Consider the following 22659-nt stretch of genomic DNA (forward strand, 5'->3'; position numbering starts at 1 on the left):
TAGTATTTTGAATAAATTTGCCATAATTTTCAACTAACTTCCTATTGTTGGCATGTAGAGCTCCCGATTTTTCATGCTAAGAATATTATGAATATTTTTTTCTTTCATATCTTCATTTTATTACAGAGAAGGTAATACTTAGTCAAAGTATATAAATACTTCTTTTTTAGCATATAAGAATAGATTTAGTAGTGAGGGTGGCTATACAAAGGTCAGGGAGCCACCATGAATTAGAACCATCTATGCATATGCCAGCATTTGTTTATAGGTTTGTTCTTAGTTGGTTTCAGCGTGTTGATGGTCTACATTTATGGCAGATTTCTTGCAATTGCTTTTTATTTTCAGAAATATTTAGCTCCATCTGTACAACAAGCATCCTGCTCAGAACCTGGGGCTCCAAACTGGCCAGATGACCTTCCCCAGCAGAGGTCCCCGCCAGCTTCTCAGCTCGTGTCAGTAGCTCCTGCCTCCTCTGGGAAGACCCAAAGTGTGCCTCTCTTACCGGAAGTTAGTACTGTGAAAACCCCTGAGGATCAAGACTATCATGGAAATATCCCTGTCCAGATTTTTGTTCCAGTTGGTGACCAAACACACTTCGAATCCAGTGAGGAATTGTCACTGTCACCACAACTTCCTCTTCCTCCTCCACCACCCCCACCACCCCCACCTCTCCCACCACCTCTCCCTGCTCTGGCCTCTTCTCAAGCTGCCAATCATCGGAACTTAGGTCTCAGGACTACAGTAAATGATGATCAGCCACATTCTCTAGTGTGTGGATCACCTGCTGAGAGACCACCCAGTTCCTTGGAAAGTTTTCAATGCCCAGGTAACCCTCTGGAATTCTGTCCCTATTCCCCGGGGGTTGTTAAACTGTTGAAGCATTCTAGCTTTAGAAGCTACTATCTTCAAATAAGTATTTTTCAGAATTCTAGTCTTTTAAAATATTTCAGTATCTGTTGTCTTGAATATTAGTCTTTAACTGCACTTAGTACAGCTGGAGTTTGAAATGCTAACTCAGTCTGAAAAAAACATCTCTCTTGATCGTGTGGCTCAGGATTTCCAAGGCTGTTAAAGAATCAATCTATTTCAGGGGTGGCAGATGTAGTTTAGTGGTACAGCAGTTGCCTAGAATGTGTAAGGCCCTGGGTTTCATCCCTAGCACCACAACACACACACACACACACGATCAATATATTTTAGTTTTCTTAACACTTCATTATTTATTTGATTTCTGCCATTGAATTTTTCAGTATTGTTTTACTATAGATTTTCTGTTGCATTCGAGGCCTTTACGGAATTAAATTGTTGCATTTTAAGGAGGATATTGCTTGAACATTATTCTTCTGTATTCTATTGTATTGTGTATTAGCCAATATGTAGAAGGCGGCTATCCTTGCAGAGTGACTGATGGGGGAAAAGTGGGTCACTTTTTGTCAGCAAGTACAGTAAACGGAATACATTTGAATCTTGTTTAAAAGGGCTATAGTTCTCCTCCATGATTCTGATTATGGCTTTAGACATAGACCGTTGAGGAGACTGGCTTCAACCTGCCCAAATATGGAGCCTACTGCTTTGGAAGGGTGTGTGTATGTTTGTGTGTGTTTGATAAATCTTAGCAAAATGCTATGCACACTTAAGTTCTAAAATATGCAGGGCCAGCTGTACCGAGATAATACAGGGTCACTGCCGCAGGGAGTGGATTGATAAAAATGTAACAGTTCCAAACCATGGTTCTGGTTAATAGAGCATTCTGGTTATTCTGAGTTCAGGGTTTCAACATATCCAGCACCAGGCACAAATGAAAATGTCAGGTGAAGACCAAATGGCCCTTTTCCTTGAGGTTTGCAATGACATCACATGAATAAAAAGTGAGAGCTTGGGGCTGGGGAGATAGCTCAGTCGGTAGAGTGCTTGCCTTGCAAGCGCAACGCCCTGGGTTCGATCCCTAGCACCGCAAAAAAAAAAAAAAAAAAAAAAAAAAAAAAGTGAGAGCTCGTATGCCTGTGCCTCCACCAGAGTCTGGGTGTAGGCAGATGGTTGGGGGTGCCTGTTCCCAGCTCAGGCCTACTCCGCACAGTTCTGGGGGCTCTATTCAGCTCACATACACCAAGAAGGATAAAAAGAATAAGAAAGTGTGAATTAGTGCCAAAAAAGTACCCTTGGTTATGAAACTTATTATTCCCAGAGGGGAACTGTCATCAGTTACAGGTTTAAGTCTCAGGACTTCAGTAAATGTTACAGGTTGGCCCATGGTAGCCAACTAGAAATGACTATGAATCTTGAAGGCCTACCTGGAACTAGTCTAATTTAGTGGCCATGTCGTGCCCCTGTGTCCAGTAGGAAATAAATATTTTACCTGCTCAGAGTCTCAGGATGCTAGAGTAAGAAACAGCTTCTCTCCAGTATCTGGAAACTCTGAGCTAATGTGTGTTTTGACAGGATTTCACACCCTTAAAAATAGAGCATGCAACCACCTCAGGGTGATGTGGGTGGAATGAAACATTACGCAGAAAACTGCGCCAGGGCCACCCCCTCCCTGTTCATTGAGCCACCGATTAAAATTTTATCTCAAGCCTTTTTATGTGTGGAAGCCTACTCACTTCATTGTCACAGAATGAGTCATCAATGACTAATCTCCAAGACTGAAGGTAGAGAGAGACAGCAGGGTACATTTTTTTAAAAAGATATTTTTTAAGTGGAAAGGGAAATGGAGGAGATAAATTTAGAGGGATCTAAGTCAGGCACAGTGGGTCTGATTATTTCCACCCCAGGCATCCATAACTCTCTTTAGGGTGTCTTGAAAGCAGTTATTCCAACAAAAGGTATATATGACTGTTCCTGAAAATTGCTAGGGCTTTGAAGACGTTAGTGGAAAGTAAGTAGTCAGGCTAAAAATACTAACTATTAAGCTGTCCCAGGGCTAGGGAGGTAGCTCAGTTGGTAGAGCACTCACCAAATATGCGCAGGACCCTGGTTTCCATCCCAGCATCGCAGAAACAAAACAAAACAACTATCCTGGATTCAAACAGAGAGCTTCTCGATGATCTGTCTAGCAGGTAACCAAAGTGCTGTCTAATGGAGTGACGATTATTTGTGTGAATCATGGCATTAGCTGGTTTTCCTAGATTTAGTACAGTAATGCTCTGGCAGCATGATACTTAACAGCACTTGCTCTGTTTGCTCAATTTCAGGATCTATGGATGAAGTGTTGGCCTCCTTAAGGCATGGCAGAAGCCCTCTCCAGAAGGTGGAAGTGCCCTCTTTTCCTGCTCCCCATGCCTCAGTCAATGAGAATATTCTGGCTGCCATAAGACAAGGGGTGAAACTGAGGAAAGTCCACCCAGACTTGAGCTCAGGCCCTGGCAACAAGCCAACCAGTGACCTGGAGAGGAGCATCAAAGCAGCCCTCCAGAGAATCAAGAGAGTGTCTGCTGACTCAGAGGAAGACAGTGATGAGCAAAGCCCCAGTGAGTGGGACCGTTAAGCATGTCTCTGATGAAGGTAGATGGGCCACATAACACCCCCAAAGATCAGCAAGGTGCCTGGCACAGTGATGCATTCCTGGAATTCCAGTGAATTGGGAGGCTGAGGCAGGAGGATGGCAGTTTTGAGGCCAGCCTCAGCAATTTGGAGAGACCTTGTCTCAAAGTAAAAAGGGTCAGGAATGTATCTCCATAGCGGAGCACCCCTGGGTCAATCCCCGGGATCCAAAAAAAAAAAAAAAAAAAAGATTAGCAGGGTTTTGGGTGAGACATTGCAGCTTGGATTTGATGTTATGGCTTTTAAAGATGAAAAAGGAAACACATGTGACCATTACACACCCACCCATAGGTAGATGTGAAACCCATTGTGAGTGTCACTGGCCTAAAAGAATAGTATTTATTTTTCACCATGGGTATCTAGAATCATTCCTTGATTCTGAAAGAAGTTTACACTACTCTGGTAAAAAAGCACTATTAGACTACTGACTGTGTTCTGTGCATACAGCATATAGTGGTTTCTCACATTTCAAAGGTTTGAATGTGAATATTATTTTAGCAATAATAAGAATAAATTGCTTCTATATTCAGAAATTATTTTAAATACTTAAATGAAATCTATTTTGTGTGTCAAGCACTATGTAAACTCATAATAAAGAATTATTTATAAACCATCAGTGTCTGTCATGAGGAAATGAAAACAGTCTCTTCACTGTAAAAACAAAGCCTTCTCTGCCTGGGTGGGTGTCAGATAAGGGTGCAGGAATAGTGTTGGTCCCCTGAGGAGCTGAACTCTTAGGCTACAATCTTTTTCTCCCTGCTTTGTGTTAAAATTAGGAGATGGCACTGGGCATGGTGGCGTATGCCTGTAATCCCAGAGACTTAGGAGGCTTGAGGCTGGAGGATTATTACAAATTTGAGGCCAGCCTGGACAATTTAGTGAGACCCTATCTGAAAATAAATAAATAAATAAAAAGGGTTGAGGATATGGCTTAGTAGCAGAGCATTCCTGGATTCAATCTCCAGCCCTGAAAAAAAGAAAAAAATAGAAGAAGGGAAGTAACCCACACAAAGCAATCTATACATTTCTCAAACTGCCCAAGTTAGTGTAACTGCTAACCTCACTACACTCGTGTTTGTGACTATAACCCTGGGTTTCCACAGAATAACATGAATCTACCACCTTGCTTCTAGAGAAAAGTCCCGTTACACAACAAAAGTCTTCCTGCTTCTTAACTAACTCTGGCCCATACCAATCTGAGGGGCCTCAGAACAGCTGGGAGGCATCTGAGTCCTTATTCAGCAGCTGCAACCTGGACCTGCCTCCTGGGCCTGATTAGAAAGCCTTCAATGTGGCTGCTTCCTTGTTGTCCATGGGACTGTCATATGTCCTACATTCCTAGAACTCAAATTCACCTCCTATGCATGAGTGTGCCTCTCTGCCAGGCTGGACCTGACAAGGCTCTGGTGTCTGATGAACCAAGCCCTGGGTCTGCATGGGCCTGGTACCTGCTGTTCCCTTATAGGTTCCTAGGAATGTTCCGCTGGGAATTGCTCCATGCTGGCGACTTGCTAGGCTTCATTTGCAAATCTCCAAGGCAGGTCCACTGCCTCTGCCCCAGGCCTCCTTCCCCACCACTGGCAGGCCCACCTCAGCACCAAAATAGAAATAATTCTCCAAAAAGAATTTGATATTTAAAAATGGCAAAAATCAGAACTCTGTGGGATTTTCTTATTATGTTTGTTATTGTTTTTAATAGAATAAAATAGAATAATTTCAGTATTATGAGACACCAAGGAGTTCAATCCAATTTGGATAATTCTCAGAATTTGCTTTTGAAGGGCTGCCAAAGATGAGAAACCATCAAAAAAATTATTCTCAAAAGAGTTCTCTCAATTAAAGTTCCTGGCTCACTTGTGTCTTCAGTGCCTCCTCCTCCTCTGGAACCTTTCCTCCTTCATTTCTCCCTTTCCCTGCTTCTTGCAGCCAAGTACTGAAATAAATCCAGCTACTGGCTTTTGAAAATTCAGAGCTAAGGTGGAGGGAACAAGAATTTTTTCTATTGTCTAGTTTCAAACATCTTCAACCACCCTCCAAAGTATTGCCAATCAATCCATCTTTGCCTCTCAAAGTTCCTCCCTGGCTTACCAATCAAAAAAAATAAGGTCTGGTCCGCAGTGAGGTGTATGGAAGTCCAGGAAAGGGCTATTGTCCCCTTTTTCCACTGTAGGTTTTACTCCAGCAACACCAAGCTGCTTGCTGCCTGCCCCCTAATGGTTCTGCTCTCTGAAGCAGTTAAGTGCCTGGAATGGTGGCCCCCTCTGCCTCCATGCCCTGGCAAACCCAGACCCATTCTTCGGTCTAAGCCCCATAGCTTTCACCTCTTTGAGGACGCCCCTGCTCTCTTCCCCCTACATGACCACTGCACCTTGTCCTGGACACCAATCATGCTGCTTCCCTCATCTGTAATCCTGGCTACAAAGGCAGCCAAGTGGCGCTGTGGTTTATTTCCCAAGCTGACTGGATTGGGGACTGGCATCTGGTCATAGGATACAGCCAATCCATAACTGGCAGCATCCTATGAATTGTCCTGGAATAAAAAACAATGAGTTGGGCTGGGGTTGTAGCTCAGTGGTACAGCACTTGCCTAAAACACCCAGTGAGGCACTGGGTTCGATCCCCAGCACCACATAAAAAAAAAAAAAAACTAAATAAACAAAGGCATTGTGTCCATCCACAACTAAAAATATTTTAAAAACAAAACAAAAACAATGAGTCATGTCAACCAGATTTGTTTATTCATTCATTCATTCCTTCCCTCGTCTGAATTTAAATTGGGAATCAAGCAGGTCATGCCAGGAGCTAGACTCAAAAGGTTTTATTTTGTACTGGGGATTGGACCCAGGGGCACTTTACCACTGAGCTACACTCCCACTACTTTTTATTTGTGAGACGGCGTCTCGCTAAGTTGTTGAAACTGGCCTTGAACTTGTGATCCTCCTGCCTCAGACCCCTGAGTTGGTTGAGGTTAGAGGCATGTGTCACTGGGTCCAGTTGAATCAGGTTTTTGATTAATGACCACACATCATGTGAAATCATGTAGAAGAATGAATTTATACAGCAGAGGTTCTGAAAACGTTAAATATGTGAACTCACGTGAGGTGCATACTGCGGCCATAATGAATCATTACACAGTTGCTTAAAACAAATTTATTCTTAAGAGTTTTGTAGGTCAGAAGTGCAACATGGGTTTCATGGGACTAAAATCAAGGTTTCAGCAAGACTCCAGTCTGCAGGGGTCTAGGGAGAAGCCGTTTCTCTGCCTGTGTTCATCAGTTTGTGGCCCCTTCCTCCGTCTTCAGAGCCAAGCGCAGCCGTGGTCCTCTCCCTTCTTCCACCATTACATCTCTTTCTGACCCCTGCCAGGAAGGGCCTCTGCCTTTAAGAATTCCAATATTAGACCAGATCCACTCACACAGTCCAGGGTAATTTCCCCTCTGCCTTTTGAGATGACAGAGCCAAGAGTTTCAGGGATTAGGATGTGGACCTCTTTGAAGGAAGGTCAGTGTTTTGTATATTGCAGAAGGCAATTTCCTGGAAGGCAGACTTTCAGGCCCATGTAACAAAGGTCCTAACCTAGGTTTTTCTGAGATGGGCTGGAAATCCAAATAGCAGCTGGGCTACAGACCATCCTCAGAAACACAATACCATCCACACAAGTCAGAGAGGTGCTGAGGGGCTGGTGCTGAGAGAAGAGTGAAGCAGGCACACTTGTCACTGCAGGTTCTTCCCAGGATCAGCAGCCCTGAGGCCTGATGTGTTAAGAAGTCTCCAGAGGCCTGGGGTAGCTCCAGCCCTGGAAGAGCTGGGTGTGCTCTGGTCTTGGTTCTTGGCTGCCTATGGGAGCTGTCTTGAGGGGAACCTCCCAGTCCCACTAACACCTGCAATAGGTCACCTCCCCTCTCCAATGGGATACAACAAATATGTGGGAAGTAGCCAAGTCTTTTCACCTTTGTGTTCTTCCAGAGCCTGAGGCATAAAGCTGATCAATAAATATTTGTGAAATGAACATAGGAGTTAATGATTTAAAAGTATCAGAGAGCCATCCAAAGGCATGAGAAGTCCCCTGGTAGTGGTTGAGTTTCATCTGAAGGAACCTGACCTGGGCCTAGGAAGAGGAGTGGGTCTGGAACAGAGAAAGGATTCTGGGCAGTGGGAACAGCATAAGCAAGAATACAGAGATAATTCTAACAACCAGGCCTGAGCACAAGAGGATCTGCCCCATGGTACTGGAAGAAGTCTCTGGCAGCTTTGTTAAGAGCAACCAGAAAACGCTGGAGATACTGGAGCGAGGGGACCAGAATGGGAAGGAATGATGCCAACAGGGTAGCAATGTTGGAATAAGGAGATAGGGATGGCAAAGGGGAAAGTATAAGACCATGTGTCTCATTGTGTAAGAGGCAAGAAAAAGGGCAGATAGCATCAACACCAGGAGGTGTGGTGGGGCCACCATCAGGGCGGGCAGGTAGGCAGGGGCACTGGAGAAAGGGGAGGTAGTATGTACACCAGTGGGTGAGGTGGGGCAGCGAAGCTCTCCATGAGCAGGTGCATGTACATGGGATGCCCTAGGTGCAAGCAGTTGTTGACAGTGGACTGCAGAAGCCTTGACACTCAAGGGGAAAAAGAGCCAAGGAAGATGGCCCAGGACCGAGCTTGGAGATCCCAATGCAAACTGAACAGGAGGAGGAAGGGAAGGAGAAGAAATAGGGGCAAGATAAGAACTGGGAGGAAAGTCAGAGAGTCCACAAGTGAGCAGTGAGGGCCTGTGGCCATCAGCAAAGCCAGCTTGTGTTGGTGATGGCCACAGAGTAATTTCTGTCAATGGTCTGGTCTCCCAGCTAAATTCACACTTGGTTTACCTCATCCCTTTCTGTTAAATGACCCCTGACGTGAAGTATTTGCTGCCCTCAGGCAGGAGATGGCTGCAGAGAGAGTCTAGATGGTCAGGGCCGAGGGTAACTTCATGGAGATTTCTGCAGCAAAGGAACATCTGAACAATTCCCACGTAAAGAGGTAGTGAAGAGGTATAACAGGGTAGGGACAGGAACAAAGGACTTCTCAGTAGATTTGGGTTCCATCCTCTGAACACCTTGGGACTGTGTGAGTCCCTCCAAAATCTTCAGAGAGACTTCTGGAGAAATGTGAGCCCCAGAACTGATTCAAATCAAATTACATGAGCCTAATGGGACAAGGGATCAAAACAGAAATTAACCTAAATGGAGGAAAAATACAGATCATATTTATTTCACTCAAGCAGAACAAGAGTGAAAGATGCATTCACACTTCCTACACACATCTGGGAAAAGGTGGATCTGTGCCTGGCACAGACTCTGCCATGTGAATAACCTGCTGAAACAGGAAAACTCTCTTTTGGTAAGATGAGGCTCTGAGATTCACTTTTTCTCCTGCAGCCAGGCACAAAGCATACACTCTTGCTGCCTTCTGCTCAGAATGCTGGCCTCTGAACAAGGAAACCACCTCCTGGGTTGAGAAAAGCTATAGTGTGGTCTCAATGGGGCAGAATGTGATCAGCCAAAGGGCAGGCATCCCCTAAGCACCCCCATGTGTGAGGCTGCCCAAAGACGAGCCAGAAATGCTGGTATGCTAACAAAACAAAACAAAAAAGCCTCACTGTGTTCCCAAGTAGTATGCTTCACCCCACACAGCCACCCTTGCTTTGGCTCAGGAAGTGGCCTCAGAGGACACCAGCCTACTTGGGGTCATCAAGAACTTCCGAAATACCTTGTTCAGGCACAAAGGGCTCCTTAAAGATTTTTGTCAGCTTAAAAACAGACACAAACGTTTTACTGAACTATGTATTTCTACATAAACAACTCTATTACAATAAAATCAGGTAAAGCTTATAAAGATACACAAATCTTCAAAGGAAAGTAACTTTTCCCTTAAATATAAAAAGACCATATGCCAAGTAACATGAAAGAGAAATACATAAAGCAAAAATTTTTAGATACACAAGAGAAATAGATGAATACAATAGAAGCAAGAATCAATGTATCTTTCTTAGTCTTTAAAGAATAAAGTAGGCAAAAATTAAAGGCCTATAACATTATAGTTAATAAGTCAAATTAATATATACAGATTGAATTTTGTTCCCTTCAGAGAATATATCTTTTCCAGTTTCCTGGGGATATGTATTAAAACTAAGAATTTATGAAGTCCTAGGAAAACATCAATCAATTCCAAAATGCACAAATTGTACAGGTCATACCCTCTTTGACAAGGCAATAAAACTAGAAGTTGTAACAAATGTTAAAAGCATCAACAACAAATACCAGACTATCTGAAATTCTATAATTTCAAATAACTCTTCAGTATAAAATAAAGTTAAATCTGAAATGAGAAATTATTTATAACAGAACACCATACATAAAAATTTAAGAGCTATAAATACATAGAGGAAAAGTCATAGGCTTACATTGCTAGTAACTGTGTCTTTTATTAGGCAAGAAAAAGTTATAGTGGCAATCAGTATGAGGAGGTAGAAAAATAAAAAAAATTAAGGAAGGAATTAATAAGAGCAAAACCAAATAAAAATCATAAAATGATAAATTCAGATATAAATCTCAGAATCTTCTGAAAGACTAATAAAATAGACCAGTTCTGGAAAAACTAATAAAAATAAAGAGGGAAAGCACACACACAACATTATGAATGAGAGAGAAAGGAGAATGAAACAACTCCAATCCAACAGATTTGAAAATCTTAACAGAATCATTACTTAGGAATATTAAATTACCAAGAAACTTACAGAACAGGAAGACAGTTTGAAGAAAACAATAAATGTGGAAAAAATTGAAAAAATTATCAAAGAACTATTTTCTAAAAAGGCACTAGACTTGGACAGTTTTATATATGTTATAAAAACTTCAAAGAGCAAAAAATTCTAAATATTTAAGTTGTTCTAAGGATATAGAAAAAGAGAGTTTCTCAAGTTTTTTTTTAAAGAACATAAAAACAACTGACAAAGACAGCAGAAAAAAATCCCAACAGTTCATCTTATTAAGATACAAAAATTTCCAAAATAAAATGAGCAAACCAAATCCAGAATATATTCTCATTGTAAAGCTCTTGTTTTTATTATACAAATAATACACAGTATCTGTAGAAAAATCAGAAAATGCAGAAAAGAAACACAAAATAAAAATCCACCCTGGACCAACCAATCATAAATAACCACTGTTAACATTGAAAGAAGATGTATATTAAAAGAACAATGTTTTATGACTATATCAGGTTTTTATAGAAATGCAGGGAGGGCTTAACAATTAGCAAATCTATTAAAATTATTCATCTTAAGTCACAATAGAGAAAAGTCTTTTGATCATCTTGACAGATGTGAAAAAGTCACTAAAATCCCAACATCCATTACTGATAAAATTTTTAGCAAATTAGAAACAAATATTAATTCAAATACTAAGAATGTCTTACACCAAAAGTTAAATTTATACTTTTGAAGAAACACTAGAAATATTCTCACAAGGAAAAAACATATGAAGAAGAGTGTACAATACCAGCACAATTATATATGCACTATTTAACTCTCCTCTAAAAGTGCTGGTCAATGTTCTAAGAGAAGAAAATATATGGAAATAAAACTATCATCACTAACCAGAACTTACCTCTGAAAAAGGCAAAAAGAATTAACAATGAGATGAAAAGAATTTAGCAATTGGCCTGGTACAAAATAACCAGTTCCCAAGTTAAATAAATTTGCATACAACCACACACTACTCTTTATGCAGAGGTCAGAATGAGGTAGATTGATGCTTACTGAATAGGAAGATGTCCGTGATCTATTGCAAAGTGAAAAATGCAAGTAGCAGAAGAGTTGTATAATATCAGCAAATGACAGAAAATATTTTAGGGTGAAAATTTGAGGGCTGTGTATCAATTGTTGATTATTTATGTTGGGGAAGAGAGATTTTAATTATGAGAACTTTAATTTGCTACATTATGTTTTTCATCTTTAAATTTACATAACTTTTATATAATGTTTTATATTAGAAAATCAATGGATTTGACTTTTATTAAAGAGTAATGGTGTAATTACATACTAACAATAAGCAGCTGGAAAATACAATGGACAAACTGACAACAATAACCACGACTACAAAAATTGCCTTTATTAGAAAAAAAATAGACTGAAAGATGCAAAATTAAAAAAATATAAATTCAGTGTGTGAGAAAATATAAAAGATGTTAGTCCTATGGTAATATGTAAATTTTATATAATCTAATTTTTAACTCTTCTAAGCATTACAAAATGATCCCACACTTCTTTGGGACATATTATTATGCAAAATGTACTGGGAATTTTTTTTTCAAAGCTTAACTAATGGGGACATTTAGTTTAACATTATGATGATCAAAATAATGTGGTACCAGTGTTAGAGTGTACAGGTGGAAAGGAACCAGAGGGGCAAGCTCAGAAGCAGATTTCAGGGTAGAATGCATATTATAGGCACCCAACAAAAGGACTGGGTATACAGTAAAAATGGGATTTCATAGCAATAGAGAAATTATAGATTTCCAAATAAGCAGTGCTGGGGCAATTTAAAAAATAAATTTCAAATATGTCAGTGATTTAACTGATTAAAAAGAACTGATAAAGGTATAAGAACAAATTATTGATGGCTATTTATATAATCTTGAAATTAGACTAGGAAAGACCTTCATAAGCATGATAACAAAGATAACAACTATAAAGGAAAATATTTGACTAAAAAGCTTTTTGTAAATGTCGGAACATTTTTTAAAAGCCATACATATCACTTAAAATTTTTTACTTATTTAAAAAAAACCTCTCAGTAATCAGTGAAACTACTAGATGCCTTATGACAAGACTGGTCAGAGGATATGAATATAGGTATATATACAAATACACATATATATTTTGCTAAAGAGGGTCATATTTTAATCAAAAATTTTAAATTTTTAGCTCCCCACCCCCATATCCTAATCAACACCCCCAGTGTTGAAGAGGGATTAGGACATTCTCATACAGATGGTGGAAGTATAATTTGGAACCATCTTTAAGGGGCAATTTGAGGCAATTTATATTAAAAGTTTTAAAAATATACATGCCTTTTAAATTATCAGCCAGAACAGGATATGTTATGCTATGGTAACAATTTAACCCTGAAATCCCAGTGATGTAAGATTAAGGTTTATTCTTTATTCATGTTACACGTCCATGCAGGTTGGTGGGTGGGGTTGAGGGAAAGGGAGGAAGGGAGCTCAGGGACCCAGGATGACAGAGGCTCTAGAGACACCACCATTTGCTGAGGCAAAGGAACACAGACACTGGAGCACTGCACATGGGCATGTCTTGTTCTCAGCCTAGACTTTCATATGTATCTTCTGCTCACATTTCATTGGCCAGAGTTAGTCACAGAACCCTGCCAACTACCAGGGGGCTAGAGAGTTAGTCTCCTGTATGCCAGGAAGGAAAAAAGTCACAGATTTGAAGAGGCACATTTTTGAGCCAGCAAGTCCAATTGTGGAAAATTATCCTAACTAAATATTTTTAAAAGTTTAACAAAGATGTCAGAAGAATTTCCTCATGATCTTGACTAAACTGTAAAAATTTGGAAACAGCCGTTAAGTATCCAAGCAAGGTATGACCTATGTAGATGTTAAAAAGCATGTACTTACATATTTACTGAGATAGAAATATATTTACAATGTAGAGAAAAATGCAAGTTACAGAAATTACGTATAACATAGTTATATTTCATGGAAAAAGTAATTAATCAAATACACGTAGAAAAAAGTCTGAACAGATATATACCAAAATGTTAACAGTGGTTATAATCAGTGCAATAAAGATGTGTTTTTTCTTTTCACTTATCTTAAGTTTTTTTTTTTTTTAGAGTATATTTTACCTATGTACCTAAAAATCATTTAAAAAGGAAAAAAAAAAAAAGGTACTCTTGGGAGGGTCCACTTATCTACCCTATTCTTATCATTACACTCTTATATTTGATGTAAGAAATGTCTTTTTTCCTTTCACATCATGGGACACTGCTACAACAACTGGTCTAAAGTCAGGGCTTTCTACTAGGAGTGGTACAAGAGGGTAAACACAGAAACATATCCCCCACAGCTGCATATCATCAGTCCTGCCAATCACCTGCCGAAATGTACAAGAGTTTGGACTCCATCGTGGTTGCTCTGGGCTCCTGCCAGATGTGTCTGGGGTCCCTGTGGCCTAGGATACCACTCTGCATCAAGCTCTGCACCATCAAAGAGAGTAGGGCACCATACAATTGCTCAAAACAAAACAAAAGACCCATGGACTCCTCGTAAATAGATTCCAGAACATACAACACCACCACTAGGAATATTCCAATAAAGACTCCTCTTAAGTATACATATTTTTTATTGAAAACTCTTCCCTTATTATTTTTCCTACGTCCCTTTGCTGCTTCCTCCCCCAATACACACACACACACACACACACACACAGAGTCCTAAGTTCACTACATTTCATCCCGTTCAAAATTCTTACCATTTTCTTGCTAGAACAATTTAAAGAGGAACTGTACTCTTGGGACAGGTGTATGGAAAAGATATGTAAATAACATATTTCTCTACAGAATTCCTCTCTATGCCATCACCCCAACTATTCCCAAAGCATATGCTATTTTTCTTTGGCAAAGCTGTGTACTCAGAAATTAGGGTCTGTTTAAACCACGCATATACTTTAAAATATAGATGGACACCAATTTGCAAGTTTGTAGTTTATATTGCAAAAGCTTCAAAATCCTGTGATGTTTCCAGTGAATAAAAGAATTTTAACTTCTAGAAGGATGAATGGACAAACAACTCACTTTCATTTATTAACAGAGTAAAACTGGTTCCTTTTAAAAGGGCAGCCTCTTCCAAGTGCTCCAAAGTCACATTGTGGCAGCCTTTTTTCCAAGAATACAACTGGTCACATGTAAGGTCCCACGATAAGGTCCCTGCCATGCCCTGTGTTTGGCTCTTGTCCAAAACTGCTCCTGGCTCTACAGAAAAGGGGACTTGTCTACAGAAAAGAACTCTTTTAAAGTGACAGACCATGATTCTTCTGGGCAGCACATTTACTGTATTTATTTGATGTATCATATCGAGCATGGAACATACAAGTCAGGCTCCTGCCAACCACCTTCATGAAGACTGTGCTCATGGAGCCTGCAGGGTGGAGATCAGCTGCCCTCTGAGGACAGTCTTCCTGGGTATTGGTCAGGCTCCATGTGACTGGCTCTAAGCACTGAGCAAGTCTGCTTCCTCCCCAGCACTAGCTCATCTGCTGGACAGGTGACCACATACCAGAATACTATTTAGGTCTCTGCAATCTCAGGGCCTTCCACCTGTTTTCAATGGACTACCATGCTTCAATGAAAACCATCCATAAAGAACTCAAGATAATTCTACATTAATGGCCTCTTAGGGAATGGACATGATTGTAACTGATACTCTCTTGGAAGGGTCCCTAAAAAGCCAGAATCATTCAAAAATGAAACTTATTATCTGTAGTGAACATAAATGTAATTTTGATTCCTTGTAAATTGTCCTTTGCTGTGGACATGCATTAAGATAACATAATAGCAATGTGCTCTTATGAGAATACAAGTTTTTCCCTCTTGGCACCCAAGGGACACCAAAGGGACAGTAGTGACATGGCTCATAGAAAAATAGTAGACCAAGGTCCAGGAGACCTGGATACAGAGACCATGTTGCTGATCATACCTGAGTAAACCTGGCATGTCACTGTCCCTACTTGATATCTGCAAAATGCAGGCAACAATCTCTGCCCCATTCTCTTATGTGTTTGAGATCTAAAGTGATGGCACACAGAGAAGATAAATTGAAGGAGCACAGAGATAGAGTCTTGAGTGAACTCAGGTTCTCTTTCCCTTGAGGCCTGGTGGTGCTCTCTCAACTTGCCACTCTAGTGGGTTTACAATCCCTGGGCACCAGGAAGACATCCTCTCTCTTTCCCACCCCATCCAGCTTCCAGCTGGATCTTGACTGGAGAGCAAAGTTAAATTTAAGGATCAACATGGTTAAAGTTTCACTTGGCACCTTTTTAGGCCCAGGTTTCATGAATGAAGAAAGAAAGCTAATCAAGGTACAAAAAGCCAGTCTTGGAGATGTCAAAACCAGGACAGCTCAGGTGGAAATTGATCATACAGTCGTGGTTATACATTTTCCAGGCAATACAATGTGGCTGCAATAGCTGTGAGGGAAAAGCGTACATGGCTTACAGTCATAACAACAGCCTAGTGACTGGAAAGGACATCATAATGAGGGCATGTTACACCAGCTCACCTGAAAGTAGGGACAAAGTCAGATTATTTTCATTGTACTGAGTCCACTGTTCGCAGTGCCAAAGGCTGCCCAACAAGACCAATCCCTTGACTCACAGTCAAGCTTTTTCCTGGGCCTTCCTTTTTTTAAAGAAAGTAAATGAAGCCTTGTGTGGTGGCACATGCCTGTGATTCCAGTAACTTGGGAGGCTGAGGCAGGAAGATCACAAGTTTGAGGCCAGACATGGCAACTTAGCTGACCCTATCTCAAAATAAGAAAAAGGGCTAGGATGTAGCTCAGTGGTAGAGCACCCCTGGGTTTAATCCCCAGTACCACACACACCAAAAAAAAAAAAAAAAAAAAAAAAAAGGGAAGAAGAAACAAAGTAAATAAATATATGGGCTTTAAAGGAAAGTTGAAGGGATGAAAAGTGCTTAGTCAAGTTTTGTGCTTTCACTGCAGAACCAACTCTCCCTTTAAAGGAGCCTCTACTGTTCTCAGCTGCAGCAGTTCTAGGGCTAGACAAGCCTCAAAAGTACAAGGAATCGAGGCTCCTCACCTATTAGCTACAAGATGGCGGCCAAACTCTTCAATGGTTTGATAAATGGGTATCATGTGCCTCAACCCACTGTGCGAAGGCTTCCAACATTTTCTCAAGTCACTGCTTTGGGAATGAACAAGTGGCTTTGGTAATTATCCTCTGGTGACTATGTCATTTGGGCATGCTCTAGTCAGCAAGAGCATTCCTTCTAGATTAATAAGTTGCCTGTGGACACATGTGGTGGTCATTTGAAGATTTGAGTCAAGGGTGTATGGGATTCCAGTGTCCACTGCTCTTGGGCAGCCACTTGCCCAAGCTGCTGGTGGGTGGACCAGGCTGGTCTAAGAATCTGTTTTATCCCACTGCTGGGCCCCAGGACCATACCATGGCCAGCCCAGTTTTCTGGTCTCCAGGCACAGCCAGTAGGGAGCTGCTAACCAACTGTCTTGAGAACCATGGGGAGCTCTGGGGAGAGGACAGGGCCAGCAGCTCCTTTGCCTGAATCACAGCAGGGCTGACCTAAGAGCCCTGTGTATTCAAGGCCCTCACTTAGCCTGTGGGGTCTCCCCTAATGTACCTTGGTGCTCCAAATCACCAGACTTTCTTCCTTTCCCATCCCAGGCAAAAATTCCCTGCTCTGACAGCTCAACTAGGGGAAGGGGAGTAGCAGACTCAACTCACCTTGGGGTTGGGTCATGTCCATATGGACCCCACCCCCTTCTCAGGCTGTTTTCTCATTAATCCAAATTTAGCAAGAAGAATTTCCCTATGAGAAAGTGTTTCTAGAGGAACAAATTCCCTTAAGTGGTTCTCAGAGAGGTAAGGAAACACCAGAGTCTCTTCTTCCCAAGGCATTTAGAAATGTGTAGGGCTAGGGACTTATCTTGCCACACACAGGCAGTCTTTCCCAATGAGGGATGCCGATGGCACTAAAGTAGCCACTGGCCCCACTGAGAAGCTCTGTATCAGAGGAAAGGTTTATGGCTCCAGGCCCTTCTTAGCAGGAACTGAGGCAAGAGGAAAATCGGGGCATAGCTTCTCTGTTGCTAAGGTCAAGGTTGCCAGCTGGGCAGACTCTGTCACCCTCATGGAACTGGACAATTTCTTTCTCAATTGTCCAAACCTAGCATAGGATCCCACCCTACCTCTGAAGCCCTGGGTAGCCCCTATACCATGGCAGCCAGTATTCTGGAATCCTCAGGCTCCAGGACACCATGCCTGGAGTAGGTGGTGGTGCCAGGGGCAAAGCACTATGGCTGAGCTCTCAGGAGACCTCACATCAGCCCCTAATGCTTCTGCTGCCACCCTTCCTGCCCCAGGGCCACCTGAGCCTCAAGTTTGATCACAGTTAGTAATATTCATTCCTGATTAACTACCCAGCACAAAAAAGATGGTGTATCATTCAACAGGGCTCTGAACTCTACTGTGGGATTTGATTAAAACACTAAATTCTGTTTAAATGTTTAATTGAACAAATATTTATTAAGCACCTACTTTGTGCCAGGCACTGTGTGCTTGGCGCCCTCACCATGTGCTGTTCCCACAGCACAAGCATCTGCTCAGAAATTAAAACAAAAAAAGGAAATATTGTCGCAACCGTACAAACTGAGAGGATGGGGTATAGTGGGTTCAAGCGATTTCCATACCAGAAAATTTACCCAGAAACTTGCTTTCTTTCTCCAGATAAGTCATCACACTAAACGGTTGCTTTAAAACATCTCAGTGTTTACTCTGAGAGAAGTTACTCCCTCCATGCCCCACGGTCTGAAGCCTGGTGGACAATCATGTACTTTGAATGTTATCGAATAAAAGGAGCAAAAGGCCTGTTGTAAAGGGGACATTGATATTTCAATTAGAAAATTACCTTGTTTTTCGGTTCGTATGGTTGCAACAGCCCTTAAGAAAGATATAAACATCCCTGCCCTGACTGCGTAAACGTTTTAGGTAGACCTAGTTCTGGATTCCTGAGTCAGAATCTTCCAGTTGTCCACAACCTCATGAGGCCAGAGGAGTGAGCAATTTCTATTCTGGAGAGGAGTGAGTGGACGGCACAACTGGTTTGGAAACAAGACAAATTGCGCCTGCATTTACAGAAGCAATGCAAACAGGAGAACATCCTAGTCCTATTTCATCACACACACTTGTGGGACTCACGATCGAGGGCGCGGGCCTGTGCTGGGCCCTAGTTGTCTGTACCCAACTTGGAGAGGCCTCGGCGGAAGTCATGGAGGTCATCAATCTTCCCGTCTAGAACCTCCAGGAAACTCTTCAACTCTACCTTCAGGTGACGCTGTCGGTATTTACTTTCCTCGATGTCAGTCTTTAAAGATTGTACTTTGTCTTCCAGGTTTTGATTGTCTCTCTCAGCCGCCTGACAAAACAGAAGGGAGAAGAGTCTGGAAAAAAGTAATGGGAGCCATTCACAAAGCCTGCTATAGCTGAATCAATCATTCTCCATCAGATTGCCAAAGACCACTAGAGGCAAGTTAAGCCCCTCAACACACAAGCCTGTGACCGTGATGTCAGAAAGCAGGCAGTGGGTGTTTCAGTCCCTCCCTTCCTGCCTGTTCTCTGGACCAATATTTGACCTCAAAACCCAAGTTCCAACCCAGATTGCAGAATGCAAAGTGCTGCCTGAGGGGGTCTTCACAAAGGGACCAGGAGGGAAGGCCTGAAATTCTGGTGTGGTGATTTTCAGTCCCAGTCCCAGAGTGGCCAGAAGAGGCCACTTTTCAGTTCCACTCTGAGAGAGAGAGAGAGAGAGACAGAATAAATGGAAAAGTGGCTTGTTTCCCCTGGTTTCACTGAGAGGCCTCCTTCAGTCCCAGACCAGCCTCTGGCCCTTGGCTAGGGAGGACTGGTCATACCAGTTGCTCAGGGATGGGCAGTCTGTGCATCCTTTGATAACATCACCATGGAGATTTCTGCAGAGTTGGACCCACAAGCCAATCTAGGTAAATCAGACACAATTCCCAAAGACAGGAGGGTTGCAAGTTGTTAAATGAGTCTTAAGCCTTGCATTCTTCGTGTCAAATAACAGCTCTATTTTGTGGAAGTAAACTGGGACTTTCTTGAACATGTGCCCAGGAACTACTTACCAATACAGAATGGGAATTGTGTAACTCAATAAAGCATTCTTTGTGCATGTTAAGTGAGGAGACCCCTGGAGGTGAAGGAGGATCTAAAAACCCTCATTTTATACATGAGAAAGCTGAGGACAGGGAGAAAGGCCTGACCAAGGTCAGTGCCCAAAGTCACAGGCCAGGAAGTGGCTGATATGGACTTGCACCCTGACTCTAAGCTCTCAGGCAACTCTTCTGTCCCTCTCTTCATTGTCTCTGTGGTTCTACAGGAACTTCTTTGGGAGAGAAATAGCCACCTATGCTATGGTTATACATAGAACTGCTCTTATAAGTGAAAAAACCACAAGACCAATGCTATTGAGTCAGCTCTCAGGGCCAGGGGTGGCATGCAATTACCACCAGCTTTTTACAAATAGAAACTCACTCCTCTTTACCATCCTAGATGTGACAGCTAGAGGGAGTGGATACACCAGCAACACAATAATTGCCTTTTCTTCTGAACCAGGATATGTATTCCCCCCTCTTACCTCTAATTTCTCAGAGACATATTCACACTCTGACATGAGCTGAGGTATGATTTCACTTTGTTTTCGAAGATCCTTCAATTCCTTGAGGATACAGGAATTTAAAAAAAAAAAATGAAAGCAATCAGATAAATGTATCCTTGAAAATCACCAACCTGTGCATTTACTAATGGAAGCTGTTTCTTTGCAACCTGTCCTGACTGCATAAGCAATAGTGGTGACGATGTTATTCTTAATCATCAGGTGATCCAAGGGGCCAAGTGTTATCTGCATGATCACATGAAATTCATACACCACCATAAAAAGGCAATTATTTTTATAGTCACTGTTTTGTGTATGGCAAAACTGAGGCCAAAAGAGATTTGGTAACTTACCCATGGTCTTCAGTGTGTGTGTTCTTAACTGTTTTGCCTCCCAGAATGTAAATGACTGTAAGATTGGTAGTTCTAGCTGCATTAGCTTAGCAGAACAACTTTTGATGGCAGGTGATGTATAGAAATGCCCAAGTGTTCTGAGAAATGTTCACCTCACTCTTGGGTTTAAGTCATAAATACAATGAGGAGGCTGCAGAGGGTGACAATGAGGCCGTCCTCTGCTCTGGAGTATCTACACCTTTGTGTGACTCTTGGCTCTCTGTCCTAGTGTTCAGGCAGATGCCAAGGCTAATCACATGCCCCAAGTCACCTGCTGTGTCCTTGGGTTGAGATCAAAGTGGTCATTCCACAAGGCCCAGAGGATGCCAAGGGCGCTGCTCGGAGCACCACTACTCACCGTCTCCTTTTCTCGGAGTTCTGACTCCAGCTCCTCAATTCTCCTCTTCAGCTGGGTATTCTTTTCCTTCTCCCTGTTTATCTCACTGCATTGTTCTTCTAACTCATCAATCTTCAACAAACACATTAAATCAGGATGCTAGTTTAGTCATTAAATAAGAGATTGCCACAGTTATTTTTATCTTTCTTTTCTTTCTTTTTTTTTTTTTTTTTTTTTTTTTGTACTAGGGATTGAACCCCTGGGTGCTCTACCACTGAGCCACATCCCTATTCATTTTTAAAAATTTGGGACAGGGTCTCCCTAAATTGCTAATGCTGTTCTTGAGTTTATGATCCTCTTGCCTTCTGAGTAGCTGGGATTATAGGTGTGCACCACCATGCTCAGCTATTTTTATACTTTCTTTTAAAATACCCACTTAAACATTTTCCTTTGTGGTTATCAACAAGCTCCAAGCAATTCCCCATGAAGCTGTCTACCCTACTTGCAAGGGATGCCTCACTTAATACCAATAGGCTAGTAAGTAATGAAACCTAGCTTCAGGATGCTCTGGACTTCTGCTTTTCTTTCACAGCCACATAAGAGTAAGTTTAGGTTTGTTTTAAGGGTCTGTCACAGGTTTTTACGTCATTTGAATCATGTCCTGAATTATTCTGTTTCATCTCAAGGGTTCAAGTCAGAAAAGTAGAGAATCTAGTAACTCTGTGGAACAGTAGCCACCAAATTGGAAGTGATGACATTTTAAACAATGTATATGAGGATGACCTTCTTCTGTGTATGAATGGAGAAGGGCCTGGCCAATGGGCCTCTTCCTTGAGAGTGAATGGAAAATCCCAGGACTGCATCTTTCCTTCCTTCCCAGGCCTGACTCCTCAAAAGGGTAACCCATGTGGAGTGAGAGTGCAGAGGCCTAACACCCTGACATTGCTATCCGATGCTGAGTATTTCTTAGAAACATACAAAAGCAGCCCAGTGATAGAGTCCCTAGAAGTAGGCAGTAGCAGTATTTATATGAAGGGCACTGGGGTGGTTGCCATGAGAACACTTCTTAGAAGGCGGTCTGCATCAACCCTCAAAGTCTGAATTTCCAAGTGCGACTGTGGCTGGAAATCCCACCAACTTCCACCTCCAGCCTAGAAGTCAAGCTCCTAACGCTTCCCACCTAGGGAAGTCCACACTTCTCTGAGAACGAAGCTCTTCCTCCACTCCCCAACACTGTCTTTGGTTTTCATATCCAATCAAAGCAAGGCACTGAACTCTTTGCTTGAAAAAAATGAAAGGGCAATCGATCCCTTTGGCAGACAGCCCTGCTAGGCAGCCTTGGTCAGGAATGTGCAAAGTCAGCAGCTGGCCTAGGATCACCAACTGTCAGCACTTTCAGTACTGAGATAAAAAAATGATGTGAGGTAGCTTTATGTGCCATCAGCACCAAAGGAAGACAGTGAAACAGAGGGCTGGTCTATAGCAGCTCCATTCAGGTCATACAAGTGGTGCAGGGACAGCAGACACCAAGCTAAATGTGACATGTCTCCTGAAACCTGCAGCCTCCAAAGCTCATGCCCCAAAGCTCCAAAATGTTATGTGGGGGTGGGGTTTAGAGGGGTGGGTAATAGTCTCACCATCATAACATGATCAGCACTGAAACCTCAGGACCTCACTCAATGGGGAGTCTCTGGGGTGTCACTCCAAACCCACCTTACCAAATTCAGTAATACCACAGAGAGAGTGATTAATACAGGGAAGTTTACAGGTTAAGTTTGGAAAAAATCTAGGACACTGAAGCTAAAAAGTAGAGAGCATCTGACAGTGGTCAGTACCCACCTTATATGTTTTAAGCAGTATATTTCTTTATTCCCTTCCAGGTTTACATTTTTAGAAATAATTTGAA

At 41.9% G+C, this 22659-nt stretch overlaps 2 protein-coding genes across 3 annotated transcripts in view; one reads left to right on the forward strand and one right to left on the reverse strand.

Annotated features, from left to right (window-relative positions):
- The window catches only part of WHAMM (WASP homolog associated with actin, golgi membranes and microtubules), a 28476-nt gene extending 22807 nt beyond the window's left edge, over window positions 1–5669 (forward strand). The window contains exons 9-10 of the mRNA XM_079128468.1: window positions 346–826; window positions 3192–5669. Of these exons, the coding sequence (XP_078984594.1) occupies window positions 346–826; window positions 3192–3484 (774 nt within the window). The 3' untranslated portion in view covers window positions 3485–5669. The remainder of the gene's footprint in view (window positions 1–345; window positions 827–3191) is intronic.
- Window positions 5670–11905: 6236 nt separating this feature from the next.
- The window catches only part of HOMER2 (homer scaffold protein 2), an 87401-nt gene continuing 76647 nt past the window's right edge, over window positions 11906–22659 (reverse strand). For both annotated transcript variants that reach the window (XM_079128472.1, XM_079128471.1), the window contains exons 7-9: window positions 20775–20885; window positions 20007–20087; window positions 11906–18767 (exon numbers count right to left, since the gene is read on the reverse strand). In XM_079128472.1, coding sequence (XP_078984598.1) covers window positions 18579–18767; window positions 20007–20087; window positions 20775–20885 — 381 coding nt within the window. In that variant the 3' untranslated portion in view covers window positions 11906–18578. The remainder of the gene's footprint in view (window positions 18768–20006; window positions 20088–20774; window positions 20886–22659) is intronic.

This window comes from Sciurus vulgaris (assembly GCF_902686455.1).
Source record: "Sciurus vulgaris genome assembly, chromosome: 2".
In the NCBI taxonomy this organism is placed as follows: Eukaryota; Metazoa; Chordata; class Mammalia; order Rodentia; family Sciuridae; genus Sciurus; species Sciurus vulgaris.